The sequence below is a fragment of the Acinonyx jubatus genome, chromosome E4 (genome assembly GCF_027475565.1).
Source record: "Acinonyx jubatus isolate Ajub_Pintada_27869175 chromosome E4, VMU_Ajub_asm_v1.0, whole genome shotgun sequence".
NCBI lineage: Eukaryota > Metazoa > Chordata > Mammalia > Carnivora > Felidae > Acinonyx > Acinonyx jubatus.
In genome coordinates, this window is record NC_069395.1 from 64,998,315 (window position 1) to 65,023,734 (window position 25,420).

At 44.0% G+C, this 25,420-nt stretch overlaps 1 protein-coding gene across 1 annotated transcript in view; it reads left to right on the plus strand.

The window, feature by feature from the left end:
• The window catches only part of SCCPDH (saccharopine dehydrogenase (putative)), a 38,977-nt gene extending 14,108 nt beyond the window's left edge, over positions 1 to 24,869 (plus strand). Inside the window, exons 5-12 of the mRNA XM_027046478.2 lie at positions 3,195 to 3,244; positions 14,587 to 14,717; positions 15,320 to 15,437; positions 16,189 to 16,308; positions 16,407 to 16,463; positions 21,524 to 21,635; positions 22,644 to 22,725; positions 24,244 to 24,869. Coding sequence (XP_026902279.1) covers positions 3,195 to 3,244; positions 14,587 to 14,717; positions 15,320 to 15,437; positions 16,189 to 16,308; positions 16,407 to 16,463; positions 21,524 to 21,635; positions 22,644 to 22,725; positions 24,244 to 24,349 — 776 coding nt within the window. The 3' untranslated portion in view covers positions 24,350 to 24,869. The remainder of the gene's footprint in view (positions 1 to 3,194; positions 3,245 to 14,586; positions 14,718 to 15,319; positions 15,438 to 16,188; positions 16,309 to 16,406; positions 16,464 to 21,523; positions 21,636 to 22,643; positions 22,726 to 24,243) is intronic.
• Positions 24,870 to 25,420: the final 551 nt, after the last annotated feature.

Below are 25,420 nucleotides of genomic sequence, written 5' to 3' on the forward strand. Positions count from 1 at the left end.
AAATCTTGCCATTTGCAACAACATGGATGGAGCTAGAGAGTATAATGCTAAGAGATGTAAGTCAGAGAAAGACAAATACTATGTGATTTCACTCGTATGTGGAATTTATGAAGCAAGCAAAGGTAAAAAAAGAGACAAATTAAGAATTGAACTCTTCTTTTTTTTTAGCGTTTATTTATTTTTGAGAGAAACAGAGAGAGGCAGAATGAGAGCAGGGGAGGGACAGAGAAAGAGGGAGACACAGAAGCCGAAGCAGGCTCCAGGCTCCGAGCTGTCGGCACAGAGCTTGACGCGGGGCTTGAACCCATGACCCGGGAGATCATGACCTGAGCCGAAGTCGGACGCTTAACTGACTGAGCCCCCAGGTGCCCTAGCAGACTCTTAACTGTAGAGAACACAATGATGGTCAGGGAGGTGGATGGGGAATGGGTTAAATAGGTGATGGGGATTCAGGGGTGCACTTGTGATGAGTGCTGGGTGATTAACATAAAAACCTGAAAAAAAAAAAAAAAAGAAGTGGATGACAGCAATAGATACACAAGTAAAAAATGCAGGGTTACTGACCTTCCAAAGTCGACTAGAAATGCCAGCTCTACTTTCCACTGAGAAATGAACAAAGTTCTATGCCTTAACAGTTATGCTCTTGAAAGCTTTTTGATGTAAATAATAGCAGCTTAGAATTAAAAACCCTTTATTTAAAAAAATGAGAAAAATAAATATTATGGTAAACAGGAAGTTACTAATGCCACGCTTATTTTAAAAGGGTCCATTTAGAAAATGACATGAAATAGGTAACTCCAATGTCCTATAAACTGTTCTAGAGCTTAACCAGGTGGAAAGTGTTTCAGTTTATATTAAATAGTTAATGTAACTCTGAGTGCCTGAGTGGCTCAGTCGGTTAAGCATCTGACTTCAGCTCAGGTCATGATCTCACAGCTCATGAGTTCGAGCCCCACGTCGGGCTCTGTGCTGATAGCTCAGAGCCTGGAGCCTGCTTTGGATTCTGTGTCCCTCTCTCACTCTGCCCGCCCCCCCTCCCCCCACTCATCCTCTGTCTCTCTCTCTTTCAAGAATAAATAAACATTAAAAAAAAAGTTAACGTAACTCTGAAACCAAAGCCCCAGACAGATAGCACTTAAAAAGATAGCACCAAAAAAAAAGGCTCCAAAGCAGTCTTGCTTAGTGAAATTAGTAGTAAAAAAAATGCTAAATAAAATTTTAGTAAATATTCAATGGCATTTTAAGAGAATAATATATCAAGACCAAGGTTTGTTAGGAAGTTATGTAATCATTACATCAGAATATCGAAGATGAAAAGCTGTATGACCATCTCAATAAATCATCTGAAAATTCTTGCCATGTGCTGATTGCGATTTTTAGGAATTTAGGAATAGAATATTAACATAAAAATGTCAGAAGGCAATAGCCAGTATCATACTCGGTGATGAAACACTAGAACTGTTCCTGATAAAAAGAAGAACACGAATTGAACATCTTTAAAGCATTCAGTCTTGCAATCATGAACCTGGTCTCCATTTCTCAAAAATATTCTTTTAAATCTGTACAGTTTAGACATCTTCATGACAGTTTTGTATATTTCTTACTAAACTTGTTTTTAAATATTTAATAGTTTCTGTTATTTTGAATAGGTCTTTTTTCCTTTTAAAAGAAAACATTACACCTTGTTTAAAAACTTTGTTTTCATGATCTCAGGGTTTGTGGGTTTGAGCCCCTTGTCAGACTCTGTGCTGACAGCTCAGAGCCTGGAGTCTGCTTTGGATTCTAGGCCTCCCTCTCTCTCTCTGCTCCTCCCCCACTCCTGCTCTGTCTCTCTCTGTCTCTCAAAAATAAATGTTAAAAAAGAAAACAAAAACACTTTGTTCTCAGATACTGAAACCTGAGTCAGTGTTTTAACAAGTGTCCCAGCTGATTGTTTGATACAGTGGGCCGCATTTTATTGCATATTGCCTTCGGTGGTTCATGTTCTTTCTGTGGATAGGTTAGATCACAGAGCCATAAATCCCAACTGCGTTCTCTTAGCAACCCGCAGAATCCTCTCAGTGGCTTGTACTGTAATGATCTGTTTTGGGCTTTGTCAGTGGTCCCCTAGCGATATTTATATGGCTGTAGTTCTCATCACTCTGGATGACGTGGTTATTCATTATCTTTCTTTGTCAGCTTTCTAGGGCCCCGTAATTTGGTCCTCTCTTGGAATTAAAACAAGGAAAACTGTCCTCTTAAGAAATTGATATATTTCTTTTTTTTTTTTTAAGTTTACTTAGAGCACATGCATGCACAGGAGTTGCAGAAAGAGGAGTTGCAGAAAGAGAGAAAGAGGGAGGGAGAGAGAGAGAATCCTAAGCAGGCTCTGCACTGCCTGTGCAGAGCCCAACGCAGGGCTCCAACTCATGAACTGCGAGATCTTGACCTGAGCCCAAATCGAGAGTCGGACACTTAACCCACTAAGCCACCCCGGCGCCCCTTGATATATTTTGTATGGTCAGATTTTCAGAATTTGTGCATTACGTTTTTCTTTTGTCTTACTGCTCTTGAGAAATTCAACAATTATGTAACTACTATGCCTATATATTAGTCCCCATGGTTACATGATTGATTTCTCCCTCTTTTTCTGGCTTTGGTTTTCTGTTATTATTTATGCTTATTTCTTTATTTCATTTTAACAGCCTTAAGTATTTTATAAGCCATCACACAGGCCATTTTGGTAGGCTTTCTGTGCATTTATTCATGGTAAATCAGTACAAACAAGCCTTCTTGAAAGCAGTCATACTGGCAAACAGAATTAATCCATTACACAGATGTAATTTTGAGAACTGTGTCCCAATGGCTGTTCAGAGTGAGTGAACTTGTTGCCTTGTTGCCTTCAGAGTGAGTGAACTTGTTGCCTTGTTGGAAGAGATTTTTAGTGTTTTCAGTCTGAATACTAGAAAAGATCTTATTAATACTAGCACTTGGAGTTCATTCTAAACGATTCTTTCTGACAATTTCCTTGGCTTCAGTTGCTTCTTAAGTCTGTTTCCAGTAACATACTAGAACTGTTACCAGTATTGATTTTCTGACTGTATCGGCTATACGCTTAGTAAAAGTGGTCCCTAACGGAATAGGAATAGTTTATTACTACACGTCTTGGTTACATAGATCTTACTCGATTTACTTTTGCTGTTCTACTCTTTTAGGTACGCTGACGGCTGTGGAAAGTTTCCTGACTATACATTCTGGACCTGAGGTTAGTTTTTCTGTTTGTCAGGTGATTTTTATAGTTAACATTAAAAACATTTTGGAAATGATACATGCCTCCTAAAAAATATTTAGATTAATAAAATTTTATATCTATTTGTAATTTTTAGTATATGAAAGTTACTATGTTTAATTTTTAAAAAATATTTATTTAGTTTTGAAGAAGAGAGAGACACAGTGCAAGCTAGGGAGGGGTAGAGAGAGAGGGAGACACAGAATCCAAAGCAGGCTCCAGGCTCTGAGCCATCAGCACAGAGCCCGATGCGGGGCTTGAACCCATGGCCGTGAGATCATGACCTGAGCTGAAGTCAGGTGCTTAACCGACTGAGCCACCCAGGTGCCCCTACTGTGTTTAATTTTTAAAAGTATATGGTAGATTGCTGGGAATTACTTAGACCTAAAATAGAATTTTGTTAAAAACAACTGCATAGCCCATTGTGTTAGAACGAGTTACCAGCATCCGAACACCAAATTATATATTGTTGTTGTGCAATAAATGTTGTCAGCCAAGACGATTGTCACCTTAGTGCAAGTCAGGGCACTTCTGTTATCTGCTTCACTTGGAGTTAGGTGCTGTTGTGGCCGTAAAAAAAATATATGATGTAATTACTGAATTTATAGTTTATTCGGGAACCTAAGACAGTTGTGTTTCTGGGAGGACCATGCTTTTTGATAGCACTTTTATTGCCGGGAGTGTCTGAACCAATTCTAGGTCTACACTTGAGGCTTCATAAATATTGTTGTCTTTAAAACACATTCGTTCAACAAACACTGTGTAGTGTGACACATAAATGAATCAGATGCAAACCTGTCCTTAAAGACATAAAAATTTAGCTTGAGGGGCACCCGGGTGGCTCAGTCGGTTAAGTGTCCGACTTCAAGTCGGGTCATGATCTCGCCGTCTGTGAGTTTGAGCCCCACGTGGGGCTCCGTGTTGACAGCTCAGAGCCTGGAGCCTGCTTCGGATTCTGTGTCTCCCTCTCTCTCTGCCCCTCCCCCACTTGCGCTCTGTCTCTCTCTCAAAATGAATAAACATTAAAAATTAAAAAAAAATTAAAAGATGAGATGAAATACCATCGGATTCTGAGAACGGAGAGTAAATCTAGCTGGGAGGCCAGAGATAAGAACTTTTAGTTATTTATTTTTTATATTTGTTTTTCAATGTGTATTTATTTATTTTGCGAGCTACAGAGGCAGTATGAGAAGGGGAGGGGCAGAGGGAGAGAATCCCAAGCAGGTGCCACACGGTCAGCACAGAGCCCCACGCGGGGCTCGAGCTTTCAAACCGTGAGATCATGAGCCGAGCCGAAACCAAGAGTCAGATGCTTAACTGACTGAGCCAACCAGGCACCCCTGGAGATAAGAGCTTTTAGAGGCTGTGACATGGACTGAATTTCTAGAGGTCGATGCTGTGGAGCCTGGATGAGGGAGAGGGAGCAGTAGAGTCAGGACATGGCCGTGGGATGGTACAGGGGATGTCAGGTAGGATAATGGCTGCAGTCATCTGGATCTTGGGTTCAGATTAATACATGCAAAGAATTACATAACATGCTAAAATTCGTGGGTAAAGAGGATGTCCACAGGGTATCAGAATAAAGGGAAGGGGTAGTGGGCCTGGGGAACTGGGAAGGCCTCCTAGAGGCCTCACCGAGTTCAGCCTTGAAGAGTCAGTAGCCTGTGGAAGGTCAGGAACAAGCATGAAGGACGTGCCTGGATCTGTGGGGAGCGGGTGTGGAAACCCAACTCAACCGGCCGAAAGCGGCAGAACAAAACATGAATTTACGGGTTCGTGTAACCAAATGACTGCAAGTAAGTAGTGTGGCTGGATCTGGATGTTCGGATGGTTATTCTCCGCCCCCCCCCCCCCCCCATATCCTCTGTTTCTGTCTCTCCCATCTCTTCTGGACTCGTCTGCGTAGGCTCTCAGCGTGCCCAAGAAGGTGCTGGCAGTCCTAGGTGCGCATTGTCTTAATGTTCCTGACTTCCGGGGAACAGCTGGCAGAGCTGATGTATCACGTGACGGGGAAGTAGTGGGCCATCCGGCTGTTCTTGAGCCAGTCACCGTGACCGGTGTCATGAATAGTCAGATTGCCCAGGTGGTCACGGGCCCCTGGAGGGAGACCCTTGGAGTCAGTCTCATCTGCACCACATGGAACGACTTCCAGGTGGGAAGGAGGCTTTCCGAAGCCGAGGATTGCAGGGAGCTGCTGACTGGGAGAGTCGGACAAGAGGCTTCTTTTGACAGAGCAGCGGGAGATGGGATGGGAAAGGCGAGGTGGATGCGAAGAAGGCGTCTTCCCTTCCCGTGAGGAGTACAGGAGCCCCTGAGCGGACGGTTCTTACGGAGTCGAGTCAGGAATCCCTCCTAGAACGTACAGATTTCGAAACTGGGTTGCCTGGGCTTGAATTCTGGCTCTGCCACTTACCAGTGACGTGCCCGTGGCCAAGCAGGCCGTACTTCCCCTCATTTCTAAAGGAGGCGATCATCGTATCTGCTCCATATGGTCACTACGCGGGTTAACTTACTCAGCGAATGTACATCAGAGCCGTGGTTGGCAGCTGGCAAATCCCTCAACTAGTGTCAGTAAGTATTATTTTTATTAATGTTGTTAGAACTTGAAGTTGGGGCTTCACTCAGGACAGCAGAGTTGAAGCATCCGTATCAGTGCAGCCCCCTCTCGCTCCCCCGAGGCAGAGTCCACAGCCTGACTTTTACAGGGACGGGGAGAATCCGTGCACCCCGAGTCACTAAGCTGTTCTCGTGCCCCTCCTTATGTTTCCCCTTGATAGAGGGCAACGAAGAGGTAACGTGGAAAGCCCTGTGCATTTGGGTATTATGAAATGTATTTTAAATTTATGTCATCAACCCAGAGCTTTCTTCTAAACTCAGACTTAAAACGTCCCATCACTAATTGACATCTACACTTGAACGTTTGATAGATACCGCAAACTGTACTTTTTTGTGCATAGCTGACCTCCCGCTTTTCCTTTCCAAATGGGCGCCAACCTCCGTTTATTTGTATCAATTTCAGCTGGGCGCGATGCGTTCGTCCACGTATTCAGCTCAGATGGTAGGATCGTTGCTCTCTCTGTCTCCTGAAACCCAAGTCCAGTCTGTCAGGAAACCCTGTTGATTCTGCCTTTGAGATCTGTCAGAATCCGATCACTTTTCACCATGTCTCTTCCTACGACCCTCTTCTGGCTACCACCTGTTCCTGTACAGTCCTTCCTCGACACAACATCCTGGCTGGTCCTTTCCAGACATAACCCGATCACGTACTCCTCAGCTCACAATTCTTTAGTGGCCCCTTACCGCATCCGGAGTGCAAGCCAAGCGTCCTTCCGGTTAGTGATAACTGATCTGGCCCCGGTTAGTCTCCAACCTCCTCTCTTACAGAACGCCCTCATTCATTCTTCTTCATTTATTTGTTTTTTTTTTTTAAGTTTATTTATTTATTTTGAGAGAGACAGAGACAGCATGAGTGGGTGAGGGGCAGAGAGAGGGAGACAGAGAATCCCAAGCAGAGCCCCATGCAGGGCTTGAACTCACTAAACCGTGAGATCATGACCTGAGCTGAAACCAGGAATCTGACGTGCAACTGACTGAGCCACCCAGGCGCCCCCATATATCGTATTTTTTATTGAGTTTATCACTCTCCCTGGAATGTGAACACCACAAAAAGAAGGATCCTTGTCTGTTAATTCACCAAGCACCTAGAACAGTGCTGGTCACGTAGTAGGAGCTCAGTAAGTGTTGTTTGGCTGACTTGAGTGGACGAGGCTAACTTAACCTTAATTCCAAAACTCGATGGGAGTAATTCCAGAATGTAAAAGTGCAGTCCGGTTTCAAAGGAATGTAGAGGGAAAAATCCTAAATAAAATACTAGAAGATTAAAAGCAGGAATACATAAGATAAAGAGCGCATTTTGACCAAGTTAATTTTAGATACGAAATGTGAGGTTTAACATTATATGGTCACTTTAATTCACTCCACCAACAGGTTAAAGGAGGACAGTCATAGGATCATCTCAATAAATAGAGAGACAGCATTTGATAAAATGTGTCTATTCATGATTAAAACTTGCAGCAAGCTAGGAGTGGAAGGGAAGATGATCTTTTTTTAAAAAGCTATACCAAATATGATACCCAGTGTTTAACATTGAAAACTTTTGCTCTGAGTTCAGGAATGACTCGGGAGCCCTCTGTCCTTACTCCAGCCAGATTCTAGCCAGAGCAGTAACACACGAAAAAAGAAGGAAACTGTATAGAGGTTAGAAAGGAAGAAACAAAACTATTTTCCGCAGATGATGTAATTGTGAATGTAGGAAATTCAAAGGAAATCTGCAGGTAGTATTACTAGAATTAGTAAATGAGTTTCATCACCTACTGGAAAAATTCTTTTTCTCACCTGATTGCCTTGGCTAGACTCTCCAGGCCAGGACACTGGGGAGCAGAAGTGGCGAGAACAGACATCCTTGTCTTGTTCCTGATCTTAGAAATCTTTCAGACTCTTGCCACTAAGTATGATATTAGCTGTGCGTTTTTATAGATGCCCTCTGTCAGGTTGAGGAAATTTCCTTCTTTTCCTGGTGTGTTGAGTGTTTTTAACGTGAAGAGTTATATTTTATCAAATGCTTTTTCTGCATTTATTGAGACGGTCATGTGGTTTTGTTTTTTATTATCTTCTTACACTGTATCACTTAAGATTGATTTTCCTATGTGGAACCAACCTTACATTGCCGGGGTAAATCCCACTTGATCATAGCGTATAATCCTTTTTATATATTACTGGATTTAGTTTGCTAGTATTTTGTTGATGGGTTTGCATCTATACTCATAAGGAATATTGGTCTGTAGTTTTCTCATGATGTCTTTGTCTGGTTTTAGTATCAGGGTAATTAATACTGGTCTTTGGGGAAGAGATTTTTGGAAAGGATCAGTATCAATTCTTTTTTTAAAATTTTTTAATGTTTATTTTTTATTTTTGAAAGGGAGAGAGAGAGAGTGAGCAGGGGAGGGGCAGAGAGAGAGGGAGAGAGAGAATCCCAAGCAGGCTCCACACTGTCAGCCCAGAGCCCAGAGCTCAATGTGGGGCTTGAATCATGAGATCATGACCTGAGGCGAAGTCAGACGCTTAACTGACTGAGCCACCCAGGCACCCTGGGCATTTCTTTTTTTTTTTTTTTTTTTCTTTTTTTCCTTTTGTTTAAAAAAAATGTTTGTTTATTTTTGAGAGAAAGAAGCAGAGCACGAGAGGGGGAGGGGCAGGGAGAGAGGGAGACACAGACTACGAAGCAGGCTCCAGGCTCCGAGCTGTCAGCGCAGAGCCTGACACGGGGCTCGAACCCAGGAACTGTGAGATCATGACCTGAGCCAAAGTTGGACACTTAACCGACTGAGCCACCCAGGCGCCCCGGGCATTTCTTTTTTTTAAACCCAGTTTGATAATCTCTACTTTTTAAGTATAGTGTTCAGTTCATTGACATTTAAAATAATGAAAATAGGACGAGACTTGAGTCTGACATCTTGCTCTTTATTTCCTGTTTATCCCATGTATTATCTTTCCCTGTCCTTTCTTTCCCGTCATCTTTTCATTTAATTATTTGTTACAATTTCAAAATTAACTCCTTTATTGGCTTTTTCGGTATGCCTGTTAGCATTTTTTTTAAATTTTATTTTTTTAAAGTTTATTTATTTTGAGAGAAAGGGAGAGAGAATGAGAGTGCACAGGGGAGGGGCAAAGAGAGAGACAGAATGCTTGTGCGTGCAAGCGGGAGAGGGGCAGAGAGAGAGAGAGCCCCAAGCAGGTTCCGCCCTATCTGTACAGAGCTCAATGCGAGGCTCGAACTGTGAGATCATGACCTGTGCCAAAATCAAGAGTCTGACACTCAACTGACTGAGCCACCCAAGCTGCCCCACTGCTAGCATATTTTTTGATGTGAAATCTGCTGACATTCATATCCGTGTTCTCCTTATGTAGTATGTTGTTTTTCTATGATGGCTTTCTTTTTTTTCTTTTTGAAAAAAAATTTTTTAATGTTTATTTTTGATAGACAGAGTATGAGGGTGGGAGGGTGAGAGAGAGGGAGACACAGAATCCCAAGTAGGCTCCAGGCTCCAAGCTGTCAGCATACGGCGTGACGCGGTGCTCGAACTCACGAACTGTGAGATCATGACTTGAGCCGACGTCGGACGTTTAACTGACCGAGCCATGCAGGTAGCCCCTGTTATTCTTTAAATGTTTGGTAGAATTCATTAATGAGATCATCCGGGCCTGGGCTTTTCTTTGTGGGAAGTTTTTTGGTTACTAACTCAATCTCTCTACTTTTTATAGGTTTGCCAGGATTTTCTATTTCCTCTTAAGTCAGTTTTGGTAGTTGTGTCTCCATTAGTTTCCTAGGCCAGCCTTAACGAACTACCACACATCAAGTGGCCTAAACAACAGAAATTTATTGTTCTCACAGCTCTGGAGGTTAGAAGTTCGAGATCAAGGGGAAAGGGGCTTTTCAGGAGATGATACTGGGACAACCGGGTGTCCAGAGGGAGAGATATGAAGCTGGACTCATACTTTGCACAATGTACAGAAATTAAGTTTAGGTGGATTGCAGACCTAAATGTGGGAGGCAACAACAGTAAAGCTTTTAGAAGATGATGTGTATTTCACGGCCTCGGGGTTGGGAATGGCTTCTTTTTCCCCCACACATTTATTTTACTATTCTTTTATTGCATAATTGACATGTAACATTAGTTGCAGGGGTATGACACAACGATTTGATATTTGTATGTACTGGATTATATTGCACAATGATCACTGCGATAAGTCTAACATCCGTCCCCATACACGCTTGCAAATTTGTTTTTCTTGTGACGAAAACTTTTAAGATCTTCTCTTTTAGCAACTTTCAAATATGCAATACCATATTCACTGTATAGTCACCGTGATGTATAAGGAATGGCTTCTTAAAAGAGACACAAGGCATTAAATAAAAAAAGAAAGTGATAATTTGTATACATTTAAAATGGAGAGTATCCGTTTATCAGAAGATACCATTTACAAAATGGAAAGGCTGGCTACAGAGTAAGCATTCTTTCTTTCTTTCTTTCTTTTTTTAAGTTTTTAATTTTTAAAAAATGTTTATTTTGAGAGAGAGAGCAGGGGAGGGGCAGAGAGAGAGAGAGGGAGAGAGAAAGAATCCCAAGCAGGCTCCGTACTGTCAGCACAGAGCCTGACACGGGGTTCAAACTTACGAGACATGAGATCATGACCTGAGCTGAAATCGAGAATTGGACACTTGACTGACTGAACCACCCAGGCAGCGCTTAAAATTTTTAATTTTAATTCAGCACAGTTAACATACAGTGTTCTGTTAGTTTCGGGTGTACAGTATAGTGATTCAGCACTTCCCTACATCACCCAGTGCTCATCACAACAAGCGCCCTCCTTAGTCTCCATCACCTGTTGGCCCCATCCCCCCGTCAGCCTCCCCTCTGGTGACCGTCAGTTTGTTCTCTATAGTTAAGAGTCTGTTTCTTAGCTTGTCTCTCTCTCTCCTTCCCTTTGCTTGCTTGTTTTCTTAACTTCTACGTGAGTGAAATCATATAGTATTTGTCTTTCTCTGACTTATTTTGCTTAGCGTTATACTCTCTAGCTCCATCCGTGTCCTTGCAGATGGCAAGATTTCGTTTCCTTTTTATGGCAGAATAATATTCCGTCGTGTGTGTATGTGTGTGTGTGTGTGTGTGTGTGTGTGTGTGTATGTATATATATATATATATATATATATATATATATATATACACACATCTTCTTTATCCATTCATCTATCAGTGGACACTTTGGCTGCTTCCATAATTTGGTAAATAATGGTACAATAAACATGGGGTACATGTATCCCTTTGAATTCATGTTTTTGTATTTTGGGGGTAAATACCCAGTATAGTGCAGTTATTGGATCATATGGTTCTATCTTCAACTTTTTGAGTAACCCCCATACTGTCTTCCACAGTGGCTGCACCAGTTTGCATTCCCACCAGCAGTGCACGAGGGTTCCTTTTTCTCCACATCTTCGCCAACACTTGTTTCTTTGGTTTTTGATTTTAGCCATTCTGACAGGTGTGAGGTGATATCTCACTGTGTTTTCGATTTGCATTTTCCTGATGATGAGTGATGTTGAGCACCTTTTCATGTGTCTGTTGGCCATAGGGATGTCTTCTTTGGAGAAATGTCTGTTCATGTCTTCTGCCCATTTTTTAACTGCATTTTTTTTTTATTTTTTGGGTGTTATGGGTCTTTTTTTTTTTTTTTGTATGTTTTGGATACTGACCCTTTATTGGATATGTCATTTGCAAATATCTTCTCCCATTTAGTAGGTTGCCTTTTAGTTTTGTTGATGGTTTCCTTTGCCGTGCATAAACTTTTTATTTTGATGCAGTCCCAATAGTTTATTTTTGCTTTTGTTTCCCTTGTCTCAGGAGATTTATCTAGAAAAAAGTTTCTATGGCTGATGCCAGAGACATCGCTGCCTGTGCTCTCTTCTAAGACTTTTATGGTTTCAGGTCTCACATTTAACTCTTTAATCCATTTTGAGTTTATTTTTGTGTATGGCGTAAGAAAGTGGTCCAGACTCATTCTTTTGCATGTCGCTGTCCAGTTTTCTCAGCACCATTTGTTGAAGAAACTGTCTTTTTCCCCCTGGATATTCTTTCCTCCTTTGCCAAAGATTAATTAACCATATAATTGTGGGTTTATTTCTGGGTTTTCTATTCTCTTCGGATCTGTGTGTCTATTTTTTTTTGTGTCAGTACCATACAGCTCTTGTAACACTGCTTGAAGTTTGCTTTGCTTTTCTTTTTCAGGATTGTTTTGGCTATTCGGGGTCTTTTGCTCTTCCATACAAATTTTAGGATTGATTGTTCTAGCTCTGTGAAAAATGCTGGTGGTGTTTGATAGGGATTGCATTAAATGTGTAGATTGCTTTGGGGAGTATAGACATTTTAACAATATTTGTTCTTCCGATTCAGGAGCATGGAAAGCCTTTGTTTCTTTGTGTCTTCTTTAATTTCTTTCATCCGTGTTTTATAGTTTTCAGGGTACAGGTCTTTCCCCTCTTTGGCTAAGTTTATTCATAGGTGTTTTATTATTATTTTTTTCGTACAGATGGAAATGGGATTGTTTTCTTCATTTCTCTTTCTGCTGCTTCGTTATTGGTGTGTAGAAATGCAACAGATTTCTGTACGTTAATTTCTGTCGTGTGACTTTACTGAATTCATTTATCAGTTCTAGCGGTTTTTTGATGAAGTCTTTTGGGACAGATAGATATAGATATAGATATAGATATAGATATAGATATATATCTCATGTCATCTGCAAATAGTAAAAGTTTTCCTTGTTCCTTACTGATGTGGATGCCTTTCATTTCTTTTTGTTGTCTGATTGCTGTGACCAGTACTTCCAGTACTGTGTTGAGTAAAAGTGGTGAGAGTGGACAGCCCTGTCTCGTCCCTCTCTGCTTTTCCCCGTCAAGGGTGATGTTAAATGTGGGTTTTTTCTTATATGGCCCTTACTATGTTGAGGTATGTTCTCTCTAAACCTACTTTGTGAGGGTTTTTTATCATGAATGGATGTTGTACCTTATCAAGTGCCTTTTCTGCATCTGTTGAAATGATCATACAGTTTTTATCCTTTCTCTTACTGATGTAATGTATCATGTTGATTGATTTGTGAGTATTGAACCACCTTTGATCCTGGGAATAAATCCCACGTGATCCTGGCAAATGACATTTTAAATGTGTTTTTGGATTCAGTTTGCTGGCATTTTGTTGATGATTTTTGCATCCATATTCATCAGAGTTATTGGCCTATAGTTCTTTTTGGGGGGAGGGTAGTGTCTTTATCTGGCTTTGGTATCATGGTAATACAGGCCTCAGAATGAGCCTGGAAGTTCCCCTTCTCTTCTCTTTTTTGGAATGATTTGAGAAGAGTAGGTATTTGGTAGGATTCACCTGGGAAGCTATCTGGTCCTGGGCTTTTGTCTGGTGGGAGTTTTTTTGTTGTTGTTGTTTGTTTGTTTTGTTTTGTTTTTATCACCAATTCAGTCTCCTTGCTGGTAATTAGTCTGTTCAAATTTTCTGTTTCTTCCAGCTTCAGTTTTGGTAGGTTATATGTTGCTAGGAATTTATCCTTTTCTTCTAGGTTGTCCAATTTGTTGGCATGTGGTTTTTCTTAATATTCTCCTACAACTGTATTTCTGTGGCATTGACTATTTCCCCTTGTTCTTTGGTGATTTTGGTTGAGTCCTTTTTTTTTCCTTGATGATTCTGGCTAAAGGTTTATCAATTTTATTGATCTTTTCAAAGAAAGAGTTCCTGGTTTCATTGCTCTGTTCTGTTTTTAGTTTCTATATAATTTATTTCTGTTCTAAATTTTTTTTAAGTTTATTTATTTTGAGAGAGAGAGGGAGAAAGCCAGGGAGAGGCAGAAAGAGAGGGAGAGAGAGAATCCCAGGCAGGCTCTGTGTTGCCAGTGTGTAAATGTGCTCATGAACGCATCTTGAAATTTTGAGGAATCGGCATAGGGTTAAGAATTAGGGCTAATTTTGAATTTTTTTTTAATGTTTATTTATTTTTGAGACAGAGAGAGACAGAGCGTGAGTGGGGGAGGGGCAGAGAGGGAGGCACAGAATCTGAAACAGGCTCCAGGCTCTGAGCTGTCAGCCCAGAGCCCGATGCGGGGCTCGAACCCACGAACCGTGAGATCATGACCTGAGCCGAAGTTGGACGCTTAACCGACTAAGCCACCCAGGCGCCCCATGAATTAGGGCTAATTTTGAAAGAATATGGCCAGCTGGTTGAGTGAAAATGAAGTGAAACTCGGTGGCATATTAAAAAGAGCATAAGTGATGGTAGGAAGGCAAAAAGAGCACGTGTTGGTGTAAATATCCAATATGATCAAGCTAATGAGTGTTCATGCTGCCTGAAAATTCATCTCAAGATTGTTAAATAAGGGATTATGGCTTGCTCAAATAGAGGTGAAATGTTCTCTGTAAATACTTATAAATTCCTTAGTTTTACATATTAGTAATTGTCCCTTAAGATGTGTTTATTTCTTTCTTTCTTTTTTTAGAGAACAAATTTTTTTTTTAATGTTCATCTGTTCTGAGAGAGAGAGAGGGAGAGAGCGAGCATAGGGGAGGGGCAGAGAGGGAAAGAATCCCAAGCAGGCTCTGCACTGACATGTGGGGCTCAATCTCAAGAACCGTGAGATCGTGACCTGAGCCGAAAGGGAGTCGGGTATTAAGATGTGTTTCTTTAACTCTTGAATTATTTTTTCAGGGGTTGTGTATTCACGATGGTACCTGGAAGTCAGCAGTTTACGGTTTTGGAGATCAGAGTAATTTGAAAAAACTACGAAATGAAGCAAATCTGAAACCCGTCCCAATTATTGGTCCGAAATTGAAAAGAAGGTATATTAACTCAAAATCTGTTCTTTAGTACATCTGGTCTCAGTATATTGTCATTGATCTGATTATTAATAAAGTATGCTACTAGAAAATCCTGAGACTGTTCTATAGCAAGTTCAGGGTTGTCTTCATAGCTACATAAAATACAATTAATGCATTATTCTAAGCTTAAGTACTTTGATATTAATATATTTGGACTCGGGGAAAATTTTTTTGAATTTTGTGACTTTTCCATATCAAAATCAAACATCAGCTAAATTTTATGCAGTAAAACCTCCATTTTAAAGGGTGATGATCTTGTGTAGATTATCTGTTAATAGCACTCTTCTGTGAAAACTTTGTATGTGAGAACTCTAAACTCGCCGTAGAGTTTGGCTGTTGAAATGAGTGTCGTCTAGGGAAACTGGTGGGCTAAAACGTAGCTACACTGTGTTCCGCGCCCTCGGAATGCTGTCCCACCTGTCACTTGTTTGGTGTAGTGGGGAACACGGACATTTTAATGAAGGGCAGGTCTGCTTCAAGAAAAGTTGAATGTTTGGTTCACAAAGTCACCAAGTTAGCCGTAAGTGGAGAAAACGCACCGCGGTTACGGGTCTGCCTTGCAGGTGGCCACTTTCCTACTGCAGAGAACTCAGCAGCTACTCGGTCCCTTTCCTGGGAGCGGATGTGTCTGTTGTGAGGCGGACCCAGCGCTACCTGCACGAGACCTTGGAGCAGTCTCCCGTAAGTGTGCCCGATTTAACTCCTAACAAAGAGCACTGCGTTCGTTCCAGCCCCCCTGCTGTTTAATGTAGGAGCTTTAGGTGTGTAAAGCAAAACAGGAAGGCCAGCCAAGGCGCGCCTCAGTTTCTGGAAGTGCGCGGAATGGGGCGCGGAGAGCACTTCGCATTGTGGGAATTGCCAGTTCAGACCTGGCCCGCCGAGTACCTTGTCAGTGCAACAGAACAGCAGCAGATTTAGTCCAGAAACGCTGGGGTCACGAACCCCCACCAACCCTGTCTAGAGTCTTAGCTGCTGGGAGGGAGTCTCCCCTGCCTGTGGACGCGTCTGGGCTCTTCTGGCCTCGCCGCCCACCCCCGCCCCCGGGGTATCGTCTTACTCCTTTTGGTGAGGGCGCTGCTCCCACTTTTGAGACTTGAAGGAGACAGTGAATCTCAAGTTAAAGGATTATTTCCTCGTGGGAGGGGTTGTAAGTAGCATTCACATATCTACATCCTATAATGTGTCATCACTGAAAGTAGCTACGTTCTTGTGGACTTTTGCGTTCAGGCAGAGGAAGCTACAATTTCTTTAAAAAATATGCTCCCAATGTCTGCTTTCTGAGCAAGCTTTTAGAATGTAACACGTTCATAAAGCGGAGAGTGCTTTTGCTCCGCATTTTTGAAGACAGAGTAAGTTACAAGTAGCCGACACGCTTGTGTTACTGAGTCTGCAGACGTAGGGTTGACATTCTGACTTTCTGTCCCTCTCGTAGGTTCAGTACGCTGCTTATATAAACATGGGAGGCATCACCTCTGTTATTAAGCTGATGTTTGCGGGACTTTTCTTTTTATTCTTTGTGAGGTTTGGCATTGGAAGGCAACTTCTCATAAAGGTAAGTAATATTTTAACGAAATTAGGTCTTTACTAGTATTTTCCGTGAGTTTTAAAAAAATGTCACTGAGCGTTTTTTTTGTTTGTTTTTTCCCTTAGTTCCCATGGCTCTTCTCCTTTGGTTATTTTTCAAAACAAGGCCCAACACAAAAACAGGTAACCCTTTCTTTTGTATACAGGTCTTTAAAATAATAATTTTCCTTAATTTGTTTTTACTTTTCCTCAGTGCATTTACAATAACAGATAAGACTTGATGGGGCACTTACCATGTTGACAAGTGCTTTTATGTAGCTTTCATAAGTTAGATCACTTAGTCTTTTCAGACACCCCTTAAGGTAGGTATTATCTCCACTTTACAAATGAGGAAACTGAGGCACAGAGGCCAAGAACCTTGGCCAAGCTCCTACAGTGAGTACATAACCAAACTGGGGTGAGGCCTCATAGTGATCTCAAAAATGTTTAGTCGTCCATGTTTCTCCTCCCCCCAGGCTGCACTTCCCCTCCTCCATGACACTACCCTTCCCCTTCCCCCCTCCCCCTTCCCCTTCCCCCCTCCCCCCTCCTCCCCCACACCACCCTCCCCATTTCCCTTTCTCCTCCCCCTTCCCCCTCCTCCCCCACACCGCCCTCCCCTTCCCCCTCCTCCCCTTCCCCCTCCTCTCCCTTCTCCCTCCCCCCTCCTCCCTCCCCCCTCCTCCCTCCTCCCCCACACTGCCCTCCCCGTTCCCCCCCCACACCACCCTCCCCCTTCCTGGTCCCCCTTCCTGGTCCCCCTCCTCCCCCTTCCCCTTCCTCCCCCTTCCCCCTCCTCTCCCACGTCGCTCTCCCCTTCCCCCTCCTCCCCCACACCGCCCTCCCCTTCCCCCTCCTCCCCTTTCCCCCTCCCCCTCCTCCCCTTATCCCCCTCCTCCCCCATGCCTTCCTGCATCTGCACACCCCTGGTATCCTCAGCACACGAGCGCTTCGTTTCCCTCACATGGTTTACGGACCCTGGGTCCAGTGGGGTCATTATTTCGCCCGCTCACACCAGGCACCGCTGGAAGGTCCTCCCCCCAAGAGGATGGTAGCGCCACGAATGCATGCCCTCCCCCCCTTGAATGCGTGCCCCCCATGCATGCCTCCCCCCTCGAATGTGTGCCCCCACGTGCACACCTCGCCCCGTGGCTAGAAAGCGCCGTCTAAGGCTCCGGTTACATGTAGTTAGTCATCTAGCTGGCTGTCTCCTCCCAGGGGCTTTTTCACACGGTACCGGCCCCAGCCCTCCTCTCCGTCCGCAGGTGCCACACCTCCTGCCTCGCGGTGGACTTGAGAACGTGTGCTGTGCGCCCCCCGATTCCCGTTCTCCCACCCACGGCCCCCGCCCTCCCCTTCTTTCCTCCCCTCGGAGAACAATTCCGCACAGGACTAGTCCCGCCACCCGTGCTCCTTAAATCTAGCATTTCTTGTGTGCAGTGGGCACAGAGCCGAGTGCTTGACATCGCATTCAGTCTTCCCGCTTAGGTGGAGGAAGTCATCAGAGCGGGTCTGTGCGCCCAAGGTCACGCGGCCAGGGTGTGGCGGGCGCTAGAGTCAGACCTGCCTGCGACTTCACCTTTACTGTGACCCCAGTGGTCCTGTGATTCTCCACCTGCCCCACTACGGGTTCCTTCTCCGCATCCTAGACACACGCCGACCTAAGAAGGAGTCCTGGGCGCTCCCCTCACCCTGTGTGGTCCCCTCGCCAGAGTCCACGCTGCTCTCATAACTGCTAAGTGGGTTCAGTGCGCTGAGCCCTTCTTCGCTGTTTTCTTTGACATTATTGTCCTCCTTGAAATACCGCTTCCCTTGGCCTCTGAGTCCAGGTGACCGCTCTGTGCCTGTCCTCCTTCCCGGCACCCTTGGGTGTGGACCACCCCCAGGGCTCCAGCCTCCCCCACCCCTCTCCCCCTGCGCCTGGTCAGCAGACCCCCTGAGATCTCCAGCTTCCACGCCCAGCTGCTGAAAACTGAAGGTGGCGGAATCTGAGCTTCTTTCCTCCAAACTCCCGTCTTCCTTTGCTTCCCAGCTCAGTTGGTGGCACCGTCATCTGTCCAGTCACAGACGTAGGCATCATTCTAGATTTTGCTCCAAACCCATCATCCCTGCCTTACGAGGCTCTGACTCCTCTCCCTTCCTTTTTCCCTCTTCCCCCAACGGCACATAAAATTTACCATCTTAACCATTTTTAAGTGTTCAGTGGTATCAAATCCATATTGTTATTCAAAACATCCATATTACGCAAATTCGTGTGGTCACGCAGCACATTTGTGTGTTGTGCAGCCATCACCACCCGTCTCCAAGCCTTTTCCTCGTGCAGAACTCGAACTGTCCCTGTTAAACGACAACTCGCCTTTCCTCCTTCCCCCAGCCCCTGGCAACCACCGGTCTCCTCTCTGCCTCTCTGAATTGGACCGTTCTCGGTGCCTCGTACGTGTGGACTCACACAGTCCTTGTGCTTCTGTGACTGGCTTATTGCACTCAGCATGATCTCCTCCAGGTTCATCCAGGTTGTAGCAGGTGTCAGATTGCATTCCTTTTTAAGGACGAATAGTAGTTCGTTTTCACTCTCACACACACTCACACACTCACAAGAGACACACATGCACACCCCCTACACACACACACACAATATCGCATACACAACCCCCCCCACACCCCTTACCCGCGTGCACACAGACACACATACCACACACACACAGACCCCCCTGCCACATGCCCTCCACACACACACACACACACACACACACACACACACACACACCGTGTGCATACGTACCACATTTCCATTCATCCATCCACAGACACTGGGGTTACTTCCCCCTTTGGCTACCGTGAATAATTCTGCTAGGAACATGGGTGTATAAATATATCCTCAGGATCCTCCTTTCGGTTCTTGGGGTCAATATCCCTAAGTGCAATTGCTGGATCCTATGGTAATTCTATTTTTAATTTTTTGAGGAGCCATCAGACCCTTCGAGCGCACCGACCCATGTTATCTTCCCGTCAATGGCGCATGGACGTGCTGGTTGCTCCATAGCCTTTGCCAACACTTGTTTCCCCGTTGTTTTTTAAGTTCATTTATTTTATTTTATTTTTTTTTTTTTTTAGTAATCTCTATACCCATTATGGGGCTTAAACCACGACCCTGACATCAAGAGTCACACACTTCACTGACTGAGCCAGCCAAGTGCCCCCTGTGTTTTTATTAATAGTAGTTCTAACGGGTGTGAAATGTCATTGTGGCTTTGATTTGCGTTTCCCTGATGAGTGATGTTGAGCATCTTTTCATGTGCCTGTTGGCCATTTGTAGGTCGCCTTCAGAGAATGCCTAGTCAAGTCCTTTGCCCATTTTTGAATTAGTTGTTTGCGTTTTTGTTGTTGAGTTTTTGGTGGTCCGTGTGTATGGATATTAATCCCTTATCAGATGGGTGATTTGTAAGTATTTGTCCCCACTACTGTGCACAGTCTAAGACAGATCTGACCTCGTCGCCGCCTTCTTCAGCCTGGTTCCCTGACTTGCGGCACGTGCAGTGATTCTTACCTAGGACTTGATCAGGACCCCCCACCCCCACCCCCAGGGAGCTTTTCCAAAGACTTGTCCCGAACCTGTGTCAGGACATTCTGAGGCAGTAGATGGGAGCAGGGCCTGGAAATATGAGCAGTGGTTCTCACCTTGGAGAAAGAGCCCCAAACTGATGACGGAGATTCAAGTTTGTTTGGTCTGGAATGTGGCCTGAACAGTGGGCTTTTTAAAAGGCCAGTTATGCTAATGTGCTGCCAAGGTTTTGATCACTGGGGTGGAGGTAGGTGGATTCCAGGTCAGATTTGCGTGGTTTTGGTTCACACCCCTGGAGTGCCAATGAATGGAAGTCGTCTCTGCAGGAGTGAGGTCCTTCATCATCTGGTGCTGGACGGCAGATGGGTTTCATTTTCATGCCGACCCTGCTGAGTCGATAGTAGCAGCCTGGAGACCATATTGAAAATTGTTGTAACAGTGAATACGCACCCAGCCTGAGAGGCTGTGATCAGGCAGGGGAGGGGACACGTCCTAGCACGTGTGTCTGTCCTTGTCTGCACCTCTGATAACACGAGTGCCACCCCTCTCCCCTTGGACTGTGTGTTCTAGCCATGTTAGACTGCGGTGCACTGTGATGCCACATACCTTCTTGCCTTTGACTGATGGTTTCTCCTTCCTGGTAACCACCCTACCTTTCTGTGTGATAAACTTCCATGAGAGAGAGAGAGAGAGAGAGAGGACACATTTCAAAACCCTGCCCCATTTTCCCCAGTAGATCTAATAATGCCCTCCTTTGAACTCGTCCTGCATCTTTTAATTCATGTCTCATATTTTTATTAGATCTGAGTGTGTGTGTGTGTGTGTGTGTGTGTGTGCTCACTAAACTATCAGCTCCAGAAAATACAGGGATCATATTTTAATTATGTCTCATTAATAAAAATTGGTCGACCACAACTGAATTCTGTTACCTTATTTCTAAATTTAGTGATTGTGAAAGATGCTTGGATAAGTCCTACAGAATTTAATTTTTTGAATCAGGTTTTTATATCTCCAAGGGGGTCAATTCTGTCTGGCCTGTATTCCCATTACTTGTTGGCTGGTTGTTCTTTTTTGAGAGAGAGAGAGAGAGAGGGAGAGAGAGAGAGAGAGAGAGAATGAATCTTAAGCAGGCTTCATGCCCAGCATGGAGCCCAACGTGGGGCTTAATCTCACAACCATGAGATCATGACTTGAGCCAAGGTCAAGAGTCAGATGCTCAACCTACTGAGCCACCCAGGTGCCCCTACTTGTTGGCTGTTTTCGTCCTGTCTCCTCAAACAGCTATGTGAAACCAGATTATCATGTTCTGCCGTTACCCCCGTCCTAAAATAAAAACTGCCTCCAGCTTGTCCTCTGAAACGACTATTTCAGTGGTGCCGTCCTTGTGTAGGCCACAGCCTAGGAACCGAACTTGTACCGCATCCAAGTTCCTCACCACCTCCCTCCCCTGGCAACACACCCGTCATCAAAACTTGTGTCTTCAAAGAACTGATTTTTGCCCCATGCTTCAAGGATGGTAGGGTCTTCCGGCAGAATACTGATGTCTTCACCTGCTGAAAATGTCTCATACGAAATAGAATATTTACTGTGTTTGGGAAGGAGATGACATCTTTAATAAATAAGGCCTTTGCTTTTTCCTCAGATGGATGGCTCATCGTTTACATTGAGGTTCTTTGGTCAAGGATACAGCCAAGGCTTTGGTCCCGAGAAGGGCAAACCAAATACAAGAATTTGTACTCAGGTGAAAGGACCAGGTATTTCACATATGACATAAGAGTGCTGGGGCGTTTTACGTTGTCCTAAGGTATAAAGCAGTATTATGATATTTTTTTCTTAGAGCTTAATTATTTTAGAAATAAATTGCACAAGTTATTTAAGTAACAATATAAATTATTCTGTTAAAGGAAGGATTGACATTGTTATAATCTAATTGTGTTAGTGTATCCCTCCCCCTGGTTTCTTTTTTAGTATTATTTCATAATTCTGAACAGCATATTTTAATATTGATAAGAAAAGGGGCTGGTTGATATATATTCTCCTACTCAAGGGTCATTTTAAAGCAGTATAATTGTAACATAAAGCTGTGGGCCAAGGTTTCTTTGCAGTCTTTGAACAGCCCTACATTGTTTGTAAAATGTGTGTGCTATGTGCGTTTTCCTGGGGAGGATGCAGGCTTTTGATGGGTGGCTAAAAGGGTCTGTCACCCAAAAAAGCTCAAGAACTTTCGCTGTCAATTTTACAGAGCGGTGCGGAGACACTTCTGCTTGTGAATTACAGCCTAATTATAAGTGTAATTACCACCACCTCTGGTAGATCAAAGGGGGTCTGCTTTGCAGTTTCAGTCAAGCCAGATGGCAAAGATATCGTTGTGTCTTGCCTTCTTTTCAAATTCCCACCAGGCTTCTTAAGATAAATTGACTGTATTTTTATTATTTGACCGAACTGTAAACACTGAGGTTCCCCTTGCTTAGAAACTTTTTTTAAAGTTACTCAGTTGCTTTTCTTTAAGAAATTGAATCTTTTTTTTTTTTTTTAAGTTTATTGATTTTGAGAGACACAGCGTGAGCTTTAGTGGGGGAGGGGGAGAAAAAGAATCCTAAGCTGGTGCCGCGTTGTCATCGCGGGCCCCGATGTGGGGCTTGAACCCATAAACTGTGCGATCCTGACCTGAGCCAAAATCAAGTGTCAGAATAAAACCTCATTTGATTTTTGAGTGTTGCCAAATGCATTAACATCTTTCTTCGATCATCTGTCTTTCGCAGAGCCTGGCTATGTGGCTACCCCCATAGCCATGGTCCAGGCAGCTATGACTCTTCTAAATGACGCCTCTGATCTTCCTAGCATGTAAGTCTGGTTTTCTTCTAATTCGAAGAGGACTTTTTCATCCGTGTCATATTTTCGCTTCTTTTGATGCTGTTTTCAGGCAGTGGGTCTGCACATAAGCATGCACGTTCCCTTTGAACCAAAGATAGAGGTAAGTTAAGTTTGTAAGAAGGACCGTGTCTTAGCGGCCTCTGAGAACAGTGCAGAGATAGATAAATGAGAGGAGACAGGAGGTGTGAGAGTCACGTAAGTTGACTTTAGTTCCTTGTAAAAACAGCTCAGGTCTGGAGTCAGCTACGCTATAAAGGCCCTCGTTGTTAAATAGTATTATCAGGAGCCTCTAGTCAGTGCTGATGATACCCAGCTGGCCATGGGCAGCCCTGATACCATGTGTGGATTCATTTATGGCAGCTTGGCTAGATGATTATCGATTGGGCTCTGTCACTGGAGCCTTTAACTGTTCCTGTAGAAGTAGGCCAGCGTTACAAATGAGCCATAGGCCCGCAAACTCAGAAACAAATAAATGTAGATATGACCCGAAACGGTATTAAGTGACGGACATAAACAGTGTATAAAGCGAAGTCTCATTAGATTTTTTCAAATAATTCTATAGTTGACCCCCCCTGGGCAGTCGAAAATCCATGTATAACTTTTAAAAATTTTTTCTAATGTTCGTTTATTTTAGAGAGAGAGAGACAGAGTGTGAGTGGGGGAGGGATGGAGAGAGAGGGGGACACAGAATCCGAAGCAGGCTCCAGGCGCCGAGCTGTTGGCACAGAGCCCGACGTGGGGCTCGAACTCCCAAACCGTGAGATCGTGACCTGAGGCGAAGTCGGACGCTCAACCAGCTGAGCCACCCAGGCACCCCATTCATGTGTAACCTTTAACTACCCATCCCAAACTTAACTAATAGCTTACTGTTGACGTATATTATACTACATTCTTACAACCAAGCAAGCTAGAGAAAAGAAAATGTTAGGAAAATCATAAGACAAAGTACATTTATAGTACTACACTGTAAAAAAAATCACGTGTAAGTGGACCCACGCAGTTCAAACCCATGTTATTCAAGCGTCAACTCTATACCCTCTGAAAATATTTAACATATTTTTAAAAATGTTAGTCATTATAGTTAAAGAAACTTCTTCCATTCAGTTTAAGCCTTATTTATGCTTTCATAATAATTTATTGCCTAAGTTTATTTCACTCAGGTCCTTTTTCTATCCTCCTGACTCCGAGGACTGGCTTTATGAGCAGCAGGAGTCCCTTGGGTTGATGGCCCTCACTGCCCCTCGAGCACACAGCCGTGTCCTGGGGGCTGGGCCAGTCTGGACGGGTTTGCTGGGGCTGCTAGCTTCGTCCCGATTTTGTAGCTCCTTTGTTCGTTGGCTCATTTTCAGAATGGAACCCAAACGTGTCCATGGGGGAACAACGGTTTCAGGAGTTCTGCTGGCTCAATAGCTGCTTCTCCGGCAGGTCACGCTAGCAGGGGGGAGGCCTGGAGACCGGCCTCGGGCACTGTTTTCCTTCTTCTTACAGGGGCGGGGTCTTCACCCCGGGAGCCGCCTTCTTCAGAACAAAGTTGATTGACAGACTCAACCAACGTGGCATGGAATTTAGCGTCATCAGCAGCTCTGAAGTCTAGACGTTGGAAGAATTGACTGAAGGCAGGACATGCACGAATTCATGGCTTTTTTGTTTGAAATTTGAAACGCTACACGTTAAAAAGTTGTCAGATCTAAAATACGTGCACATTAAAAGCAGGAAATTGTACTAGCTTGCCCTAAATTTCAAATCTTTGTTGACTTTGTGATTTTATTGCTCGTGGAACAGAACCGATATTTGACTTCTTCATCGAAGAGTTCATCGTCAACGCTTATAAGTCAGCTGGCGGACTAGAGGGTTGGGGGGGTGTCTTGATCTGTGTTGCTGACAGACTCCCCATGAGGCACTCGGGCTGGTGTTCCTGTAAGGCAGTAACTGCTATTTTCTTCACCTTGATTTTGAGTGGGATCTCCCCTTCTGATGAGTGTCTCTACGTATTGTTTGGGCCTTTGCCAAAGGAAAACGCACTTTTTGCTATGTTAGCCTAGTTTCTCGCCCATCCACACTAACTGAGTTTTTGACTGTTACCTAAGTTGAATAATAAAGGGTTGTCGATGGAACGGTGGTTTTGTGCTTGGACCTAAGTATTTGAGGTGGTGGCAACACGCCCCCCCCAAGTGGTCTCGCCTGTGCCGCTGCTTTCTCTGCTTCCGAACCTGTGATTGGTTTCATGGGTATAGCTGGTAAGTTTCCACCCACTTTCACCGCCTAACCAGGATTTTTCTCCTGTTTATTTTTTGTATTTAACCAGGTTGTCTTCTGAAGCCCTAAAATAAGGCAGAGACTTTTCCTTTTGTAATAAGCGTAAAATAAACACATACCCGGGGCTCTGTGCCACGAAGAGGGCAGCCGCTGCCTTCATGAAGCTTCTGCTCTGCAGGGAGAAGCATGGTATTGAGAGGAGAATTAATGGTGTTGAGCAGCCCTTCTGTGCTACCTGTACAGAAGAGGGCGTCTAAGTGAACATGGAGACTCATGCTGGCGGTGTGGGTGTTGCCCATCCTCTGCCCTCAGCTCTGCCCTAATTTGGGGGACCTTGAACTAAGTTCTTATCTTCTCCCAAATCAGGAAGGTGTTCGGGAGCAACAGAGTGGCCACGTGTCAGAATCCT